This window comes from Gadus morhua, chromosome 17 (assembly GCF_902167405.1).
Source record: "Gadus morhua chromosome 17, gadMor3.0, whole genome shotgun sequence".
Taxonomy (NCBI): domain Eukaryota; kingdom Metazoa; phylum Chordata; class Actinopteri; order Gadiformes; family Gadidae; genus Gadus; species Gadus morhua.
In genome coordinates, this window is record NC_044064.1 from 4406835 (window position 1) to 4428751 (window position 21917).

At 43.3% G+C, this 21917-nt stretch overlaps 2 protein-coding genes and 1 long non-coding RNA gene across 3 annotated transcripts; 1 reads left to right on the forward strand and 2 right to left on the reverse strand.

Moving 5' to 3' along the window:
• Positions 1-303: 303 nt before the first annotated feature.
• LOC115529533 (uncharacterized) lies at positions 304-1743 on the reverse strand. The gene is made up of 4 exons (XR_003973568.1): positions 1486-1743; positions 1214-1275; positions 897-1048; positions 304-804 (listed from the first exon to the last, which is right to left on the reverse strand). It is a non-coding gene; the product is annotated as an uncharacterized LOC115529533 (long non-coding RNA).
• A 2466-nt stretch (positions 1744-4209) lies between these two features.
• LOC115529921 (sericin 1-like) lies at positions 4210-8671 on the reverse strand (the record flags this gene model as incomplete). Its single annotated transcript, XM_030339068.1, has 3 exons — positions 8664-8671; positions 6904-7199; positions 4210-5303 (listed from the first exon to the last, which is right to left on the reverse strand). Coding segments are annotated over exons 1-3 (1398 nt in total), but the record flags the coding sequence as incomplete, so codon positions are not given.
• A 9179-nt stretch (positions 8672-17850) lies between these two features.
• Positions 17851-21712, forward strand: LOC115529506 (ciliary neurotrophic factor). Its single transcript, XM_030338279.1, has 4 exons — positions 17851-18031; positions 18135-18288; positions 19570-19881; positions 20681-21712. Exons 2-4 carry the CDS (start codon positions 18154-18156, stop codon positions 20822-20824), a joined length of 591 nt encoding a protein of 196 aa, XP_030194139.1. The 5' UTR covers positions 17851-18031; positions 18135-18153; the 3' UTR covers positions 20825-21712.
• The last annotated feature ends 205 nt before the right edge of the window (positions 21713-21917 follow it).

Below are 21917 nucleotides of genomic sequence, written 5' to 3' on the forward strand. Positions count from 1 at the left end.
AAGAATTAACTACGTATATATATATATCGGCCAACATCAGCATGTGCTGGTCCGAATTACGCCGCGATTATGTCGGATTGATTACAGCCCCAACAGGGTAGTAGTACGAGAGGCAACAGGGCTTCTGTTGTTAACACTTATCCATGCTTTTTCCTTTTCCGGGAATTGCTGGCGGGAGGGGAATGCTGGGTACTGCAGTTTCTAATTCTAATGCGCTGATACGGAGACGGCTACATAAATATATCAAAGGAAGTAGGAACAGGTTCAAAGTACTAACCATCAATAAGAATAAGAATGCCAAAATGAAAGTTTATTATTATTCGTTTTATTGCTTAATCCCACTTGTGCAAAAAATTCAAAAATAACCTATAACGATGGCTTCATTTATAAGGATAATGGTATTTAAAGGCAATATAATCTCACAGAATACAATACGGTTGAATAAGCCAAATGATTAGGCCTACATGCATGCATCACACTAATAACTTAAATCAATGGAAATATTTCTGATGTATTCCTTAAATGCCCATCCATTATAAATTCATTACCTGAGAAAGTCACATTTATTGTACATTAAGTCCTTTAATACATATCATTTGGAACATACATATCATCTTTAATACAGCCCAATAGATCCTATCGACACCTCCTTTCTGATAATTAATCAGACATATATTTATCGTGCATCCCAAGATTTAGGTAGTCGGACAGGCCGACACTAACTCTGTCTGGACAGAGACCAGGATAGAGCCATTAACACCAATGCAGTGAGGACACTGCTCTTGTGGGTGACTCCGGTTGAAACTGAAACAAAAAAAACATACAACAATGTAAAACAAGAGGAAAAGGTTCATAGATAGAATTGAGAGGGCACTGGTTGACCATGTGTTCCTTACCTGGTTGGCCCTCCACAGTTATACTGCTGGTCTCAATATTGAAGGCTGTGATGCTTTGCGCTGCAGTGGTGAACACATTTAAAATCTGTTGGCCATCAGGAACTGAGTTTGAATTGAACAAAACGTTCAGGGTGTTGATGATCGACCCATTGCTGAGGAGGGAGAAGAGAGGAAAACATGATATTCATGATTAAGATTATGATATATGTATCAAGTGTCCTTGAGTGCGAAAGGCGCCATATAAATTGAATTCATTATTATGATTATTATATTATTATCTGTGTTGAGGTATCGAGTAGTCACAAATGGACGCTTACCGGAATGATACAACGTTTATGGTGTTAAAGGAGCCAAAACTCTGACTGAAAAAGGGTTCGAGCTGTGGAAATACATAGGAAATAATTAGTTGAATCCTGTCATGAACCAAATACTTCATTATTGTCTTTCAAATTAAGATAAACAGATCGATATAGATCGGCTTGTGCTGCCTTGGGACGTACTTTGGCATCGTCATTGAAACAATAAAAAAGGCTTGCACAAAACTTGGGTAACAGTAGTGCATTAAAAACATGTTTTCATGTCTCCTTACTTGTGTTGTTATGAGCGTTGCTCGGGCCATAAACGCAGCAGAAGATGGGCTCAATAGATCATTCGTGAAGGTTTCTCCTGCCGATCTGAACACCACCTCCCGGGAAGTGAGTTGTGGTGCAGCGGTGGCAACGGGCCCAGCGGAGGCCGTCACAGCGGCAGTCGGGGCAGCAGTCGGGGCTGCAGTTGGGGCAGCAGTCGGGGCTGCAGTCGGGGCTGCGGTAGTCGGGGCAGCAGTCGGGGCAGCAGTCGGGGCAGCAGTCGGGGCAGCAGTCGGGGCAGCAGTCGGGGCTGCAGTTGGGGCAGCAGTCGGGGCAGCAGTCGGGGCTGCAGTTGGGGCAGCAGTCGGGGCTGCAGTCGGGGCTGCAGTCGGGGCTGCGGTAGTCGGGGCAGCAGTCGGGGCAGCAGTCGGGGCAGCAGTCGGGGCAGCAGTCGGGGCAGCAGTCGGGGCTGCAGTCGGGGCAGCAGTCGGGGCAGCAGTCGGGGCTGCGGTAGTCGGGGCAGCGGTAGTCGGGGCAGCAGTCGGGGCAGCAGTCGGGGCTGCAGTCGGGGCAGCAGTCGGGGCGGCAGTCGGGGCGGCAGTCGGGGCGGCAGTCGGGGCTGCGGTAGTCGGGGCGGCAGTCGGGGCAGCAGTCGGGGCTGCAGTCGGGGCTGCAGTCGGGGCTGTGGTAGTCGGGGCAGCAGTCGGGGCAGCGGTCGGGGCAGCGGTCGGGGCAGCGGTCGGGGCAGCGGTCGGGGCTGCAGTCGGGGCAGCAGTCGGGGCAGCAGTCGGGGCAGCAGTCGGGGCTGCAGTCGGGGCAGCAGTCGGGGCAGCAGTCGGGGCTGCGGTAGTCGTTGGTGATCCAGTGGTCGTAGTAGGAGCACGGGTAGTTGTAGTAATTTGGGCTGCTGCAACAGCAAAACATGAAGGGTGGTAAACTTTAAAGGGGTCCTTTGTGTAACGCTTTGGAACCAGACTTGCTTCTGAGATTTCCCAGGTTGGTCCGAAATGTATTCTCAGAGAGCACTTCACCCGCTAAAAAACAACTACGCTAAAACATTGGCTTTTAGCTATTAGCCCTACAGCAGCTTTAACTGACATTTTGTTATAAAACTCCTAGAATTTAGAAGAGATGGTGACAAGTGTAGCACTTATTAACTTGCAGGAATTACCAAAAGGTAAAGTGGCGCTACTAACTATTTCTTCAAATGATCATGTCAAGGTTAAACCCAAAAAGTTATTCCAAATTGGAAGCTAGCAATGTTGTGGAAGATCCTTAAAGTGCTTACTTACTTGTGGTAATGCTGTCAGTATCTATGGTGAGGTTAGTTGTAATGTTTGGGTTGTTGAGTCCTTCGACCAGGGTAGATTGAATTGCACCACGCTGTGGGACCTCTGCTGCAGTTCCCCGAAACAGAAGCTCTGTTTCTGCTTCAGTATTGGTTGATCGAGTCACAGGGATCCTTTGTTAAACGAAGAAAATATTTGTAGGTCTCGTCACATAGTGTTTATCCTTTATGAAAGACAGTTCTTGATAATTGGATTCTGTAACATTCAGGGACAGATTGGAATGAATGAATTCCTCAATTAATTTTACCTAAATCTGATGACGATTGTCCTTATGAACAGCACGCCAAATTGAGCACGGTAGATCGCGTTGAACTGAAAGCAAAATACATGAATTGAGCATTCTAACCTTATATTTATTCCAAAGTTTCGAATTTTAAAAATAATATCATATATATATAGATAACATAATTTACTTTTACTGACCGTTTCCACCACTCTGCTCTCAAGCTCTCTAAATTCGGGCGAGGTATTATTATTATAAGCAGGAATGAATGGCTGTATTATCACTGAGGTGACAACAAAAACTGGAGTGCTAATTGTAGGGGCTTCAGTGGTTGTTGACCCTCCTGTTGTTGATATTCCTGTTGTTGTACCCTGTGTGGTTGTTGATGACACTCCGGTTGTTGTGGATTCTCCAGTGGTTGTTGATCCTCCAGTGGTTGTTGATCCTCCAGTGGTTGTTGTTCCCCCGGTGGTGGTTGATCCTCCAGTGGTTGTTGATCCTCCAGTGGTTGTTGATCCTACTGTTGTTGTTGATAATCCTGTTGTTGACACTCCAGGGGTTGTGGATCCTCCAGCAGTTGTTGGTTCTGCAGTCGTGGTTGAACCTCCGGTGGTTGTTGGTTCTCCAGTGGTTGTTGATCCTCCTGTTGTTGTTGAACCTCCAGGGGTTGTTGATCCTCCAGTGGTTGTTGATCCTCCAGTGGTTGTTGATCCTCCAGTGGTTGTTGGTTCTGCAGTCGTGGTTGAACCTCTGGTGGTTGTTGATCCTCCTGTTGTTGTTGAACCTCCAGGGGTTGTAGACCCTCTAGTGGTTGTTGGTCCTCCTGTTGTTGTTGATAATACTGTTGTTGCCACTGCCGTGGTTGTTGATCCTCCAGTGGTTGTTGATCCTCCAGTGGTTGTTGATCCTCCAGTGGTTGTAGACCCTCTAGTGGTTGTTGGTCCTTCAGTGGTTGTTGATCCTCCTGTTGTTGTTGATAATACTGTTGTTGCCACTGCCGTGGTTGTTGATCCTCCAGTGGTTGTTGATCCTCCAGTGGTTGTTGATCCTCCAGTGGTTGTAGACCCTCTAGTGGTTGTTGATCCTCCAGTGGTTGTTGAAACTCCAGTGGTTGTTGATCCTCCAGTGGTTGTTGATCCTCCAGTGGTTGTTGATCCTCCAGTGGTTGTTGATCCTTCTGTTGTTGTTGATAATCCTGTTGTTGCCACTGCCGTGGTTGTTGATCCTCCAGTGGTTGTTGATCCTCCAGTGGTTGTTGATCCTCCAGTGGTTGTAGACCCTCTAGTGGTTGTTGATCCTCCAGTGGTTGTTGAAACTCCAGTGGTTGTTGATCCTCCAGTGGTTGTTGATCCTTCTGTTGTTGTTGATAATCCTGTTGTTGACACTCCAGGGGTTGTGGATCCTCCAGCAGTTGTTGGTTCTGCAGTCGTGGTTGAACCTCCGGTGGTTGTTGGTTCTCCAGTGGTTGTTGATCCTCCTGTTGTTGTTGAACCTCCAGGGGTTGTTGAGCCTCCAGTGGTTGTTGATCCTCCAGTGGTTGTTGATCCTCCAGTGGTTGTTGGTTCTGCAGTCGTGGTTGAACCTCTGGTGGTTGTTGATCCTCCAGTGGTTGTTGATCCTCCAGTGGTTGTTGATCCACTAGTGGTTGCTGATCCTCCTGTTGTTGTTGATAATACTGTTGTTGCCACTGCCGTGGTTGTTGATCCTCCAGTGGTTGTTGATCCTCCAGTGGTTGTTGATCCTCCAGTGGTTGTAGACCCTCTAGTGGTTGTTGGTCCTTCAGTGGTTGTTGGTCCTTCAGTGGTTGTTGGTCCTTCAGTGGTTGTTGATCCTCCAGTGGTTGTTGATCCTCCAGTGGTTGTTGATCCTCCAGTGGTTGTTGGTTCTGCAGACATGGTTGAACCTCCAGTGGTTGTTGATACTCCTGTTGTTGACACTCCAGGGGTTGTTGATCCTTCAGTGGTTGTTGATCCTCCGGTTGTCGTTGATAATCCTGTTGTTGACACTCCAGTGGTTGTTGACACTCCAGTGGTTGTTGATCCTCCTGTTGTTGTTGATAATCCTGTTGTTGACACTCCAGTGGTTGTTGATCCTCCAGTGGTTGTTGATACTGCTGTTGTTGACACTCCAGGCGTTGTTGATCCTCCAGTGGTTGTTGATCCTCCTGTTGTTGTTGATAATCCTGTTGTTGACACTCCAGTGGTTGTTGATCCTCCAGTGCTTGTTGATCCTCCAGTGGTTGTTGTTCCCCCGGTGGTGGTTGATCCTCCAGTGGTTGTTGATCCTGCAGTGGTTGTTGATCCTCCAGTGGTTGTTGATACTCCTGTTGTTGACACTCCAGTGGTTGTTGACACTCCAGTGGTTGTTGATCCTCCAGTGGTTGTTGATACTGCTGTTGTTGACACTCCAGGGGTTGTTGATCCTCCAGTGGTTGTTGATCCTCCTGTTGTTGTTGATAATCCTGTTGTTGACACTCCAGTGGTTGTTGATCCTCCAGTGCTTGTTGATCCTCCAGTGGTTGTTGTTCCCCCAGTGGTGGTTGATCCTCCAGTGGTTGTTGATCCTGCAGTGGTTGTTGATCCTCCAGTGGTTGTTGATCCTCCAGTGGTTGTTGATCCTCCTGTCGTTGTTGATAATCCTGTTGTTGACACTCTGGTGGTTGTTGATCCTCCAGTGGTTGTTGATCCTCCTGTTGTTGTTGATAATCCTGTTGTTGACATTCCAGAGGTTGTTGACACTCCAGTTGTTGTTGATCCTCCAGTGGTTGTTGATCCTCCAGTGGTTGTTGATACTCCTGTTGTTGACAGTCCAGGGGTTGTTGATCCTCCTGTTGTTGTTGATAATCCTGTTGTTGACCCTCCAGTGCTTGTTGATCCTCCAGTGGTTGTTGATCCTCCAGTGGTTGTTGATCCTCCAGTGGTTGTTGATAATCCTGTTGTTGACATTCCGGTGGTTGTTGACAGTCCAGTGGTTGTTGATCCTCCTGTTGTTGTTGATGATCCTGTTGTTGACACTCCAGTGGTTGTTGATCCTCCAGTGGTTGTTGATCCTGGAGTGGTTGTTGGTTCTGCAGACATGGTTGAACCTCCAGTGATTGTTGATACTCCTGTTGTTGACACTCCAGGGGTTGTTGATCCTTCAGTGGTTGTTGATCCTCCGGTTGTCGTTGATAATCCTGTTGTTGACACTCCAGTGGTTGTTGACACTCCAGTGGTTGTTGATCCTCCTGTTGTTGTTGATAATCCTGTTGTTGACACTCCAGTGGTTGTTGATCCTCCAGTGGTTGTTGATACTGCTGTTGTTGACACTCCAGGGGTTGTTGATCCTCCAGTGGTTGTTGATCCTCCTGTTGTTGTTGATAATCCTGTTGTTGACACTCCAGTGGTTGTTGATCCTCCAGTGCTTGTTGATCCTCCAGTGGTTGTTGTTCCCCCAGTGGTGGTTGATCCTCCAGTGGTTGTTGATCCTGCAGTGGTTGTTGATCCTCCAGTGGTTGTTGATCCTCCAGTGGTTGTTGATCCTCCTGTCGTTGTTGATAATCCTGTTGTTGACACTCCAGTGGTTGTTGATCCTCCAGTGGTTGTTGATCCTCCTGTTGTTGTTGATAATCCTGTTGTTGACATTCCAGAGGTTGTTGACACTCCAGTTGTTGTTGATCCTCCAGTGGTTGTTGATCCTCCAGTGGTTGTTGATACTCCTGTTGTTGACAGTCCAGGGGTTGTTGATCCTCCTGTTGTTGTTGATAATCCTGTTGTTGACCCTCCAGTGCTTGTTGATCCTCCAGTGGTTGTTGATCCTCCAGTGGTTGTTGATCCTCCTGTTGTTGTTGATCCTCCTGTTGTTGTTGATGATCCTGTTGTTGACACTCCAGTGGTTGTTGATCTTCCAGTGGTTGTTGATCCTCCTCTTGTTGTTGATAATCCTGTTGTTGACACTCCAGGGGTTGTTGATCCTCCAGCGGTTGTTGATCCCCCTGTTGTCGTTGATAATCCTGTTGTTGACACTCCAGTGGTTGTTGACAATCCAGTGGTTGTTGATCCTCCTGTCGTTGTTGATAATCCCGTTGTTGACACTCCAGTTGTGGTTGATCCTCCAGTGGTTGTTGATCCTCCAGTGGTTATTGATACTCCTGTTGTTGACACTCCAGGGGTTGTTGATCCTCCTGTTGCGGTTGATAATCCTGTTGTTGAAACTCCAGTGGTTGTTGATCCTCCAGGGGTTGTTGATCCTCCAGAGGTTGTTGATCCTCCAGTGGTTGTTGGTTCTGCAGACGTGGTTGAACCTCCAGTGGTTGTTGATCCTCCAGTGGTTGTTGATCCGCCAGTGGTTGTTGATCCTCCAGTGGTTGTTGGTCCTCCAGTGGTTGTTGATCCTCCAGTCATTGTTGTTGGTCCTCCAGTTGTTGTTCTTGGTCCTCCAGTCGTTGTTGATACTCCAGTGGTTGGTGACATGCTGGTGCTTGATTGCGCTGATACGGTCATCGAAGTGGAAGCCAATTGAAAGGCAACTATGTTTCATTTGGAAAAACACATGAAAATGTTGCTTAAAATGTATTGGAATTAAATGTTATCATACTTAAACATATCATGTATAAGTCCTACACACGCTTTTATTTTCTAGAGCTGAGCTAGGATATTTGATTATTTGGATGTTCGTTTTAAAATCTCAATGTAGTATTAAAGTATTTTGTATAAAGTGTAATCGAAAAGATATCAGCAAATGTTTTAAATTGCGAGATTAACTCAGGCAGAGAACGCTTCTCTTTGCCGCTTCCGTTGATGTTTCATTCCGAACATGTAACGACTGAATCATCCTTCATTTGTTTTAGTGGTTTGACAACCAGTGTAAGGATAAGCAATACCGAAATAGAAAGACGTTAAAAGAGCTAGTATGATTGATTTAATAATGATAGATAGATAGATGAGCAACTTTCACTTCAGTCCATTGGGTAGGCTGGTAGACTGATCTATCCAGCACAGATCTAGGTGAACACGCCCACTCGTGATGTCATTTGGGGCAGATTTTCGAAACAGCTTCTAAGGCTTATCACACTCACACCTGGTGGCATATGTCCCCTTTAAGGCAAAACCTTTGTTCCAAAATTATGAAAAATATCAGAATGTATGAATTAGGGCCGGCCCTAAAAGCTGCTCTTATTATTGTATGAACCTACCTAAAATAAATATACACGCTGATTTTCTTCTTCCGAAATCCATTCTGTCTTCTTTTTTAACCTAAGGATGAAAGAAAACATTCAACATTATTAAATCAATCATGCTTTTATAGTACCATACCAAAGTGGCATAGAGGAATCATCTCGTGAGAATTTACATCATTATTTGTTGTGAGCTGACACTTCTTTACAGAGATTCGCAGCTATTGCGTCCACTCTTCGTCCACCGTCCTTTTGTAGGTAGCCTAGTGGTGTTTTGCACAAATCCATTGTTTGTGGACTTTATTCAGCACGTTGTAAAGGTGCTCGTCAGGCAAGTATGTAGTGAAATCGATGTCAGTTCTATGTCGTTCCGTTAACAAAGGTCTACTGCATTAATTGGAAGCTGTTACAATTCTGTAAAAACCTGTGTGGCGATAATGATCACCGTATCACCGCCAGTGAACCGGATACCGTGACATGCCTAAGACACATGACTCTACTGTGACAAGCCTAGGAGTTTTAGGCAACCACCTATCGTGACTTTGTGTAGTCTGATGGTTGGTTCATGCCATTTCAGTCAATATTGAATAAATAAATAAATATAGCTAGGAAATAAATAGAAAATACATTATTACCAATCCATATTCGCTCCATAACATCATTCAACCTGTTTAAAACTGCATTATCCTCCCATCTAGAGACCACCTGTTCATGTTTTTAGTAACCATAATTTTAACAGATTTATGACACAATGATATATGTGCTATGTCCATGTGTTTTGTTTTGTTTTGTTTTGTTTTGTTTTGTTTTGTTTTGTTTTGTTTGTCTTGTCTTGCTGAATTGTACGATAAAATGTCCATATTGTAGTTTATAGGACCCCCTTGAAAACGAGATGATTCATCTCAAGGGATTGTTCCTAATAAAGAATTTCCAACATTAAATATAAATATATTTAAATAAATAAATCTTTTTATTTTGAAAGGGTGTTTTTCCAAAGGAATGCTGTTATTTATTTCAGGGGGCCTTTAGTTCATTATGGTATTGTTATTTATTACAGAGAACTTTTATTTCCTAAAGCCACATTTATTCCTTTAATGCCACATTTATTTATTTAATTTCACATTTATTTATTTTATTCAACATTTAGCGCCCTTCCATGTCCATGATATGGACATGGATGACGCACAATGTTTAGCACAATGTTTGTGTAGAACAGGTCCAAGTACTCAACGTTACTTCAAGCACCGACTCTGGACATCCCAGGTGTTATGCTCATGACCTTTGACCAATCCAGTCCGTCATCCTGCTCTGGTCTGAGATAACCACGCCCACTCATTTGAATAAAAGGAAATGTGCCATGAGGAAATAAATGTGGCATACAAAACAAAAGTCCCCTCAAATGAGAAAGAATGCCTTATAACAAAAGTCCCCTGAAATAAATGAAAGTAGCCCTTCGGATAAAAGTCCAATGTATGTATTTAATATATTGTACACATTTATGTATGGATTGATATTTGTTTTCTATATTAATTGCCTCATTTATTTATTTCATAGCCATATTTATTGATTTAATATTGACTAATGGAATTCCATAATTCTGAATTTTTAGATGGCTCTTTTGCTGTTTTTCTTGGTTGTCACACAAACAATGTATTTTGCATGTATTCCAATGTATACATCTGCTAATAGTTAACTTATACAAACCCTATCATTTAGAATCACCCAGACAAGAATGTTCTTTTGTAAACTCCTATAGATGTTGACTAACTCCACAGTCACCTCACAATTTGCATTGCCATTGTCATCATTGTCATTGACTAATGATCTGTCAATTCTTAAGTGCAAGTGAACCAGAATTCATGTTTTTTAGGTCTTAAACACAGTGATTTATGACTTTTTTTCACTTTTACTGTTAATAATTGTGATCAACAGAAAGAAACTGGAGTAAAGTTTTGTCCATTCCGTCTGTCAGACAGTTTTTGAATGATCTACTCTGCTCAGAGCTGAGGTTCTGTTCCTGTCCAGCGTCACTTTGTGTGCATTGTTGAAATCGTAGAAAAACTTATTTTAAATCTTTCATGAGCATTATTCAAATTAAGTGACTTTACTTTCAGTGTTCCTCTCCAATATGCTACTCAAAATGTTATAGTTAACTTTTAAATATTAAGAGTAACGCATATTTAAACATAATTATGTAAATAAATTCCAAGATGTCAAAGGTCTGCCATTCTCATCATGTAACCATCCAGCGGTAAACCAGTGTTAACGGGCATCCACACAAAAGTCTGAAATAATAAGATCATGCAGTTCCTAAAATGTAATTAAACATAAAAAGATCAAGGACTCACCTTTAATTAAACAAGTTCCAAATGTATTTGGCACCTTCTCAAATGAAAAAATATAAATCCTGATTAAATCTTTGGATTGTATGCACTTGTTAATCTCTGTGCAAATCTCTCGTGAAATGTTAGCACACATGCTTATATGGGTAGGTTAGTATGACGTGCCAAGAGTTTTTCTAGCAGGTGTTTTTTTTTTCGAGCTAAGGGCAGTGGGACAGGTAGCAAAAATGTCAATCATCACAGATTCATGGTCATTGTTCATCAGATTATTCCATTGTTCCCCTTCGAAGTAAGGCGTGCTTCTGATGCATTCCCCATGCCTCACAAGTCCCTTAGTTCTGCCTTGGCAGTCCCTCAGGTAGAAAATATAGAAGTCTTCCATGACAAACACATATGGGTCTTTCAGGAAATATCATCTGTAAACTTAGCAGAAGGAATTGGTCAATTCCTTTGGATACCTGACAACATTTTGGAATATTGTGGCTCATTTCTGAATAAAAATAGATATTAAGCATAAATTGATCCTTATTTTGAAAATGTGCAGAGTGGAGGAGAAAATCACAGCAAGTTAATCAGTAAATATTCTGTTATATTTCGCATTGGCCTATAACCACAGCAAAAAAAGTTTTATAATAATTTCCTTCCCATCAACGATGAAGTAAGCCATGTCTGACAAGTCTGACAAGTTGGAGCTCGGAAATGAGACAGCAATTAAAAGATTGCTGTCCTGCCAAGAATCCTGGCAGACTTGAATTAAAACAAAATAAGTTATCAACAACTTAGACACTTACGAGACTGGGTTAGCTACAGAATAGAATCATCAAACAAAGGGCAAAAAAAAAAGTTGTTAGTTGTTAGTTCTTAGTTGCTGTGAGAAGATTATAGAACGTGGCTGTGCTTGGGGGCAACTGCCGAGAATAGTTATCGTCTTTTGAGTGGGCCTTGTGTCTTGGATAATTTCCAATTCATTGAATATTGCCCATTATACTATTTTGTTAAACGACGTCATAAAAAACGTTGTGCCATGCTTACAGATGCAGTCTGCTCTCCCTGTTCTGCGGCCTCTGCTGGTCGACATACACTTGAGGGACCTTCTGGGATATAATTGCAGACAATCCCTGGTCGTACAGTCAGCGAGAGCCAGCGTGTACATTTCATTATTCTTTTTTTTAATGCAAGTAACAGTTCATCAATGTTGTTCATTTGCAAAAGTTCAGCCGTACAGCAGAAGTAGGGATGGCTCACTGCCACACCGGACGCAGCGACGCATGCATTTTGGCACATTGTGTCTGCTTGGCAGCGTGTCTACTGTGGGTATAAATAGAGTAATCTACTCAATCACCACGCATTTGTTCAACTTCATAGACAATCAAAAACATACAAGCGATATATATATATATATATTTTTTAAAAAGGGACGTAACCATATTGATAAAATGACCCACATGGTGTGTCATATTTCTTATCTTTCGGCTATAGCACAATGACTTTTTACATCTGTAAGAAATTACCAGGTTATCGCAGAACACCTACATAACAGAATGATTGACTGTGACTTGACAATTTGTATTTATAGGTAAGATAGTTTCCCAGATGACCCGGTTCATCCTTCTCTTTCTACTGCTATCGTTGCAAATCAACCTGCTCGTTCTACTGCCATCGTTGCAATCAAAGAGGTGATTGTTTCAGCGACTTGAGAATTCAACCTGCTCCTTCCTGTATGATGGCTTTCATCATTGCTCATTCCTGTATGAGTATCGACCCTGGTTTGAGTTTCAATTCCCCTGACGAAAGCCTTGTAGTTCTCTCACATTCATTAAGCTAATGTAATAAATCAATCAATTGAACACATTCTTTCGCATGGATTTCATTTATTTAAATACATCTCATACCATTTTCCATCACTCAAACGCTTATATCACAGATACAGATACAGATGACTAATGCATTTATTTGCAACAGTTTCTCAGCTCCAACCAGGAGCATTCAAATAAATGGAATAGAATTAAACTAAGCCATGCCAGGAATAGCTCCCTCAATATTGGCCTTTTTGTGTGCTTTTCCCGTTTGACAGTAGGCCTGTGCAGCCCCTTAAGAATGTCTTTCATTCCGGTGGAGCAGGGTTGAATATAAAGATTTGTTAACCTGCTGTCCCAGGGCTTCCATGTACTGCCGTGCATTGCACGTCAGTCAGTCAGGACTGACTGAAAACGGGGTATATCTGAGCTTGCTTTGAATGAGAATGTTTTTGAGCATGTGCGAAGGAGATGGGGTAGATAAGCTTGTCATTGGAGCTTAGATCGTGGATTGTTTTGGGTTACGACAACCCGCTTGTATGCATTCTTAGGTGGGGCTGACCCAGAAACAATGGCCAAATATGTCGTGGTTTGAAAATGCAATGTTTGTTTCTGCGTTTCCGTGTACAAGCTACTTTCTCCGTTGAACCCTTATGTCACGGGCCCAGTGGGTGCGGGGAGGCCGCCCTCGATCAACGATGTCGAACTTTCAAGGAAAAACAAAGGAAAAAAAATGTGTTATTTTGTCGGTGAGCAAGATTTATTACCAGCTAATTACATAGGTCTTCTGCCTTCTTGAGAGCCATACATAACAACTCTCTCCATCGTTCACGCACGCACACACATTTCAGAGAATCATACATGCCACCGCTCACACTTTATCCATGAATTAGCTTTGAATGAGATCATTGAACAAGAAACTGAGGGTTTTACCTCATCCCCTACATTTCATTCGCATTTTGCGTTTCAACAAGTTTTTTACTGCCTTGAATGGAACACCATGTTCTGTCCCCCAGAACGTCAACTTGAATAACGCTGCAGCAATTTGTCTTTGACTGTGCAGCTCTTGTGACAGCAATTTAGGCATCAGAGATCTCTCACACACACATTATCATTTCACACATGTCAACCATATCACTCATGTAACATATTTAATCACCCTATACACACGGATACACAGGTAAGGGGAATGTGATGTGTTCAAAGAATGAAAAGACTGCATTATTGATGAAGACTGCATGGCCCACCCCTCCTACTTACTGTATGTTGTACGTCCTGCCACTTAATGTACGAACTTATTGTGTGTTTTATTAGTTATAGTACTTCATTGTGTAGCATCTCATCCTCGCTATCCTTGTTGTATACAGGGAATGGGTTAAACTAGCGATTGTTAGCGCTTTTCACTTGGTTCGATTAACATCCCTACCGTACTGACAGCAATATAGTGTTTCACTTTTTTTTATGACAAATGTACTTATTGTCAATCTCTTTGGATAAAAGTGTCTGCTAAATGCCCTGAATGTAAATGTCATGTGTGTGATTAAAGGCTGAGGATGTTCGTCAGAGGGAAAAAGTCTAGGAGACAAAGGCCGAACGTGACGAAACCCTAGTGGTTTAACATAACAAGGGACCCTGTACGGTGCATCGAGCCGTCAGTTCGCAATGAAAGGCATGAACAGAATGTAAAGGCTGTCATTTCTAACCTTTGAGACGCAGAGAAACGTCAGCATACTTGAGGGGATGAGATCGAGGAGTGATCGGATTTGGCTTGTGTCTTTGCGCTGTTCTTATCGCCTTCTATTTTAAGGACATGCCACTCGGACTGTAATTGTTTCTCCCCCTACTCAGTCCTTTTGTCCCTATGTGTCAAACTCATTTCCATGTGCCTAACAGATTCCATTTCTCGATATGCAGACTCAGAAAAGACTCATGTCCAGACAAAACCCAAAGGAGTGCGTCTGTGAGGCCAGCCGTGATAAAGAGAGTTTGATCGAACTGATTTGCCTGCTGCCTACAGGGCCGCTGAGAAACCAAGAAGGGCCCCGGAGCTGTGGGTCTGGGGGCCCCAAAGAGCAACCAGGGGGGGGGTCGATGAGGCACAGCTATTCCCAATCACCTGGTACGTCATATTTAGCCTGTAGCAAGAATAATTATCACAAATTAATGTTGGATACGATACGACGAATTGACGGTGGATAGTGAAGATATTTCCCAGATCAGTATAACTGGCCGTCTTCAAAGTGTGGGCGAGACTTGACGTCAGTGCATTATAGATCGATTTAGAAGTGCGAAGGAAATATATTAGTTAGTTTCACTAGGGCCTACAGTACATATATATTTTTAAACATGGCATGCAGTAGGCATGAATAAAAAGAGAGGTCATGGGCCCCTTAATATATATATATTTATTATTTCATAGGTAGGGTTTGCAGGGTACTCGTCTGCTAGCCAATACCTACTTGTTTATGTGATTCGGAGAATGCTGCTAATTGAGAATATCCCACCAAAACCCATACCAATTAAATATGGCCGATGTTAAGGAAGAGTCCGTCAATGTCAGGCTAATGTCCACAGATAGTAAGCAGTTTGACTGTAGTGGTAACACTATCAATGGCAACAAGTGTTTTCGATATTAATATTTAATGTCCTCCCAGTGTTGCAATGCAATGCAACAGCTCAATATTGTTGCTCCATTTGAGGGCCCCGTGAACATCAGAACTCGGGGTCAAAGATCAGAACCAGTGGCCCTAGGTTCCTTGGTACCAGTGGACCCCTGAAGATGTGAAGGGAGACAGTGAAAGCCAGCTGGGAGGCTGTGTGTGTTTTTCGGTAAGTTTCTGATGTCTGTCTGTCTGTCTCTCGCTCTGTCTGTCTCTCACTCTCTTTCTGTCTCTGTCCCTTCTGACTCTGTCTGTCTGTCTCTCTGTCTCTTTCTGTCTCAGTTTTGGTCTCTGTCACTCTCTGTCTTGCTCTGTCTCTCTCTGTGTCTCTCTCTCTTCTCCACCCCCCCCCCCCCCCCCTTGGACCTGAAAACCAATCACTCAAGAGCACAACCCATTGTTATCCTACTTATCCTGTCCAGGGAAATAAAAGGACCTTAATGTGCTCCAGCTGATGCCGATCATAAATCTCATCTCTTCGTCCGCTTATCCGGGGTCGGGTTGCGGGGGGAACAGCTCAAGCAGGGGGCCCTCATATATATATATATATAGACGCTAATGGAGACGTTTCGATTCAAATCATTGTTCACCATGACAACGGTCTCCGTCACACTCCAGGTGGCGAAGGGTAAGGCTCCACCGGTAACAAAGGATAAAAAAAACTGAGAATTCCTGTCCCATTGAGACACCTGCATTGTCTCGATTCCATTGCTGATCTGTACATTCCTGGTGGCATCATGGGAAAACACCTCAGATCCGGTAACAATGTACGGCTAGGAGTTCCGTCCGTGCAACACGTTGGGCGTTTGAACAATCGCTAGACTTTAACGAGACCTTTTTAAATATCAAATTTTCAATATTGCGTTGAGGCAACACAATAATTGATATAATGAAAAGACATGTTGAAAAATGTATGTAATGATGTATCGCATTTTTTGAAGGGTTCTCAAAGTGTTTGTACAGAAGTAAAACAAGTGGATACAAAAAAAACAACATCAAATAGACTTCAATTTACTGTTTTAATAATTATTGTTGCAGGTAAACACAATTAAATAGAGGTCATTTCATTCTGAGTCTGCTAACTGTTTTTTTTTCAGACGGTACCAGGCCCAGTTTTTCACTTTAACTTCAAACATCAATTTGGCTTAATTATCGAAATTATATCAAGTTATATTATTGTAAAATACTGGTATGGATTGTACATGTGAGTTAGTTTATTGGCCCATCCTTAAGCAAGATGCCTGATTCCTACCTGCTCAATAATTTTATCAGAATTCACTGTAAAGAAGCCCCTTTGTATTCAAATATTTGTGTTAATAACTTAACACATAGTAGATTGTTAGGAAATATAACCTATTTACTAAAACGTACTAAATATAACCAAACCGCTGGTAAATTAGACTCTGTAATATATGAACCCAAATGTCAGTAAATTTGACAGGACACAATTTTCAATGCATCAGCCAGATTGATGTTTGCTCTCATATTGTGAGCTCTTTTCCACATTAAAGACAGGTTAAAAGAAATTTAGATCTGATTAAAATCCCGAATTCTATATTTGGTTTCGATCAAGTTATTTCTTTCACTTTGCGGATTAAATATACGCTATGAAGGACATTTCAAATTTCCCTTTAAAAACCCGGCGGTCCTCTGTCTCCCTCTGGTGGCCGACCGTGGCTCTGACGTGGCGGTTCTCTGTCTCCCTCTGGCGGCCGACATGTGCTCTGCGCCGTCCCTCGGTACACACGTATGGGACGCCATGGTTACTTGGTTATGCCTACTGAACTATTGGGGCAACTCGAAATGGACCTAGGTCTGCTTGTGTTTAGGTTATTATTTTTTGTGTGTGTCTGTTATTAAACTATATATAGGTACAACACTATATAATGAACGATCGAATATAGAGACTTTTTCGTATAGGTATTTTATCAAGTTTAACAATTAATATCCTAACTTGCTACGCTCTTTATTGCAAATATCACCAGTGCATAACACCCAGTAATCTACGGAAAAAGATCAGGGCCATGTTTAAGTTTGTTTGGAGTTCTGAGTTTGCGATAATAGGCCTTGTCTCAGAATTTTTACTTTATTCTATGTATTCTGACTATAAACTCAGAACTTAGAATTTTTTTTACATGTGACCCTAATCCTCTTCCTTAGTTAACCTGTGCAGCGTGTTGTGAACACATCGATATAATTGCCAAAGCTATCTAGAGAGAGTTGATCTGGGTAAACTACATCTGATTATTGCATCACACTCAATATTCCTTTCCCTAATTCTCCAACCTGTAACTTTAGCTATTCTCTAGCCCCTGCGCTTAAGAACAGGGCCACCTAATGCCCCTCTCATGTGTATAGTGACATCCTTCTCCGGTTCAGAGAACCACAACAATACCTCACCACCTCTAATGTTGGGACCACCGCCAGCTTTTTATGTTAGTAATTTTCTTGAGTGCATCACCATCCTACACATATTCCACCACATAACGGCGCCCCGTTTGCATTTGGTTGAATTGGACGCGTTTCAATGCATTTAAAATGTCTCGTAATATATAACCTACATTGTAAGAATAAAGATTATCCAACCTGCACCAGTTTTGTCATCATTCTCTTGACCTAGGCCTATACACAATTCAAGAAATTGTGCAGCAAATGGGCAATTTAGCCTCTTAATTCATGAATGTAAGTGTCTTTCCTTCTGTTGATGAGATGAACGTTGCATGCATTATAATATACTGTTTGGTGGGAGGGGGGAGGGAGGGATGGAGGGAGGGAGGGGGGGGGGGGGAGACTGCATGGACCTATTAAGGGAGACTGTCATGGTCATCATGTGACGTCACCTTCCAAATCTCCTGTGCATCCCACTAAAAACGCCCCTCCCCGGCGCCTTGCGGAACGAATTAAACCCCATCGCACCGTGGGTAGCGCTGATGGCAACATAACATCGAATCAAGCATGTTAAACTGAATACGAAACTGCAGAGCCGGTGGGCGAGAAAAGTGTATGCTTTTCTAGAAGCGTACACCCTCAAAACAGTAAAGGTGCTGGATATCGTCGGGGAGTTTGACGTTGACCCAACGGTAATAATATTTGTGTCCCGGTGTTATAACATCCAACTCACCGCCCTCCTCGCCACCTTAATAGGTCCGTGTCTGTGTCCGACATGGCCGAGCAGGAGATAACGGCAGACCTCGATGCCATGCTCGACATGCCCGCACCCGGCCGGTCTGGGACGGGCAGAGCTGTGGCTCTGGCGCGGTTGCTGCACCAGGAGTGCGTTCAACTTCTTCAGCTATACGTGAGTACAAATCGACCTGCTCATGTTTACCTTAATCGCCTGGCTAGATTATGATTGATAAATCTCTACGTCCCGTTACTTTCCCTTTTCCAGTATGTCTGCCGCCACCTCCCGCCTGATATAGATACTTATATCATGGCTATGTTTCATAGCATGTCTAACGGGCTGCTGCTATGCGATGTTGTTCGCTGTTGTATGTGCAGTCCGGTGGATGGATTGCAGCTGCAGTGCATAATTGAATCATCCCGAACCCACTATGGATTCTCTGGCTCACTCACCCCCCCCCCCGCTTTTATCAAATCAATACAATCGATGTCATCGTTGCCCTATACACTGCATGCACAATTCATGCTGAACATAACTTAAGACACAAGTGTACGGCTTTCCTTCGTCCACTTTGCCTTTAACACTTATTTCTCTGATCAAGCAGACGTTTTCAACGCAATGTTATCCCCACTGTTAAATAACATACCCTTTGTGTGTGTGTGTGTGTGTGAGACCTTTAAGCATATTGCTGTTAAAATGAATTGGCTCCATAATGATGTACCTGACAATGATTACTTTAAAAACATAGCAAACACTCCAGACATTGTAACAAGACTCTGAAAGCTGTACTCATTATTGAGGTGGGCTGTAGCTTCAATTTGTATATGGACGCCTGCTACTACTCTAAGTTACTGAAATACCAGCTACTGGTGAGTCGTATGCCTACTAGGTTACCAATGCAAATTTATATCTTTCATCTTTGGAAGCTTAGGTCATATCCGTAAAGATTTGGTTAGAGGACTGCGGTTGGTTGGGTTACATAAGAAGGAAGCCAAAAGATTGGCAAAATGTTGCTCTGTTTCAGCCACCATAGAAAGTATGCAAATCTGGAGACAGATGTTTTGTTTATCCATAAGTGTTCGGTTTAATATCTTATCAACTTATCATGTAGGTCTTGTAAAGGCATGTAAGCTTCGAACCTGCTACATTATCAATATTTCTTCCCAAAATGTGATCTTTTCTCCTTCTTTTGTAAATTTGCATCCAAGTAAAAGGTGTGTGTGTGTGTGTGTGTGTGTGTGTGTGTGTGTGTGTGTGTGTGTGTGTGTGTGTGTGTGTGTGTGTGTGTGTGTGTGTGTGTGTGTGTGTGTGTGTGTGTGTGTGTGTGTGTGTGTGTGTGTGTGTGTGTGTGCGCGCGCGCCAGGACTGTAGCTATGCTCAGACATGCTCTCCTCTTCCTCATCTTGCAGTTTACCGTCATCCTAACCTATACCTCCCCCCCCCCCCCGTCCCTAGCAAGAGCGGGAGAGCTTCCTGGAGGACCTCACCCCCGAGGGCGGCCGCATCGTCTCCCCGTCCCCGGACGCCCTGGACGGGGGGGGTCCCGGGGAGGGTCCTGGGGTGGGCGAGCTCCACGGGGCTCTCCGCCAGTGCCTGGGCCTGCTCCACTGCCTCATCCAGCGGGAGGAGGAGGAGCTGGGGGAGCTGGAGGGGGAGTACGAGGCCATGAGGAAGAGCGTCCGCCGCCGGCTGGAGCACCTGGTGCTCAGCACCTGTGGGCTGCTGTCGGGGGGGGCCGAGGTCGGCCCCGACCACAGCTGCACCGAGGTACCCCCCCCCCCCCCCCCCGCTGAGCTGTTGTTGACGTAGGGGTTGCGTTGTGGGTGGAGAGCGTGGTTGGGGGCAGCCGGGTGGAGCTGTGCCACAGTCCTTTTTCGAGATTCCCCCGTCTGGGATTGTTTTGATTTATTTATTGTTTTTTTTTATACAGGAATGTATGAAAGGTCACACAGTTACAATTTAAAACGGGCCTGACGCAGTATAAGGCTGGTTACTGTCCCTGTTCCTATCCGGATCAGTAGTGTGTGTCCATATCTGGACTTGCAGAGTGTGTTGGTCTAAAAGGTAATCCCGGTGATTGATGGCTCTTGGCACGTCAGAACGTTAAGGAATCGGTTCTCCGCTAAAAGGGTTTCGACCGTTACAATTCAGTTTGATTAGGATGTGTTGTTGATTAATGTAATTGGTAATCAAACACATTTATTGTACAAGATGATGATCTGGTATGTAGATATGTGAGATATTCTCAAGGGTCTAGTGGTTGCCCAATCGGATTGTCATTAATCCTGTCGACGGTGGCATTGAAACTAAGTTCAGAAATGTTTTTTCACCACCTGTTGCCAAAATGAGGTTTGGGGCTCTTCATTTAGTCAATAATAAACAGACTCTGCTTGCTGTGTGCTTTTGGTTGATTGCTTCCATTTGGGAAATGCTTACTTCAGTGCACTGGTCACTGACTGAGTTCAAGGATTTCTGTGTTGTTCTTCTTAGGCCCATCTCATTTACTTGCTAGGTCAGACGTGTGTGTGACGAATGCCATCTTCTTCTTTGGTTGTCTTGTGTGCAGGAGGTTGATGGCGAGGTGGGATCCTTTGCCCTCAAAATGTGGACGTATCGGGTGCTGCTGGAGCTACTGCACTGGTCCGACCACGCCAAGATGACCCTCCACAACATAAACGCGCAGAGCCAAGACGCAGAGGAGGACGCCTAACTCCCAAGTTTATTTTTAGCCAAGCCCAACTGTGAACCGGGACGGATTCTGCATCCAAACTAAGCCAGCTCGCGGTGTGAATGTGTTGAGAGGAATTAAAAAAGAGAGGAAAGATAGAAGTTAATGTTACGTTGACGGAATGGGTCCTCTCTGGGTAACCTGCAAAGAGTACGCTTTGAGAAAGATTAACAAGCTCCTTGAACAAAGTCTACTAGCTTTACCAAGTTTGGTATTTCTCCGGCAAGTGTCAAAATGACCTGCACTTCCAATATGTTCTCTTCCAACTGTGGTGTTGCATTCTGGGTTGTTTTCTTCATTTTTTATAGATTTATATTTATTTTCTTTACTCACTAAAGGTGAAATATTTAATTAGAATATATTTAGTGAAGATGTTTTTAAGTTATTCCTACTTACACTAGAAATCCTGCTAGATTGTAGCCAGAACTAACTGACTGATAAACTGTGACTTAACATGCAGATAGTAAAACCAAGCTAGCCGTATATGGTGTGAACAAGATAGATGTATGCTCAGAATATGTGCCACTACTATTTTAGCTTGGTGTGATTTCTGGGTCCTCTATGTTCACTTGGCATTATATTGTATTCTCATTTTTGAAAATGCTGCTATATTGTTTTCACAACGTTTAATTGATGAATTAATGAAGCCTGTAGATAAATGTTTCACACTGAACCAAACTCAATCACCATCACAGATATGTTGTCAGACGGATTGGATGTTTTAAGAATGAATGACCTGCCCTGTGAATTGTTATACCAAACCTGTTTTCATGCAATGGAATCTTGAAGTTATATCTATTCAACAACACTACTAATTAATTGAATGTAGTTTAAAATGACACATTAAAATTCAGCTGTGTATATATCATCTCCAAGTGTGCATTCATTGAAACCTTTCAAAGACCCACTTCAACTGCATCATTGGATAATGATATCCTCAGTATGTTATCCACTTCAACTGCATCCTTGGATATCACTGAGACACATTTGCACTACGGCAATCGGACACAGAGCGTGATACGGGTGATGTGTGTTAATTGCAGGGCCATCTCTCCAACGGTACCCCCATTTTACC

What these genes read in the sequence shown, in the direction of transcription:
- LOC115529506 (XM_030338279.1), top strand. Translation starts at nt 18,154, where the DNA reads ATGGCCGAGCAGGAGATAACGGCAGACCTCGATGCCATGCTCGACATG. An exon ending in TTCAACTTCTTCAGCTATAC is followed by an intron (nt 18,289 to 19,569) that starts GTGAGTACAAAT and finishes CCCCGTCCCTAG; the next exon opens with CAAGAGCGGGAGAGCTTCCT. An exon ending in CCGACCACAGCTGCACCGAG is followed by an intron (nt 19,882 to 20,680) that starts GTACCCCCCCCC and finishes TCTTGTGTGCAG; the next exon opens with GAGGTTGATGGCGAGGTGGG.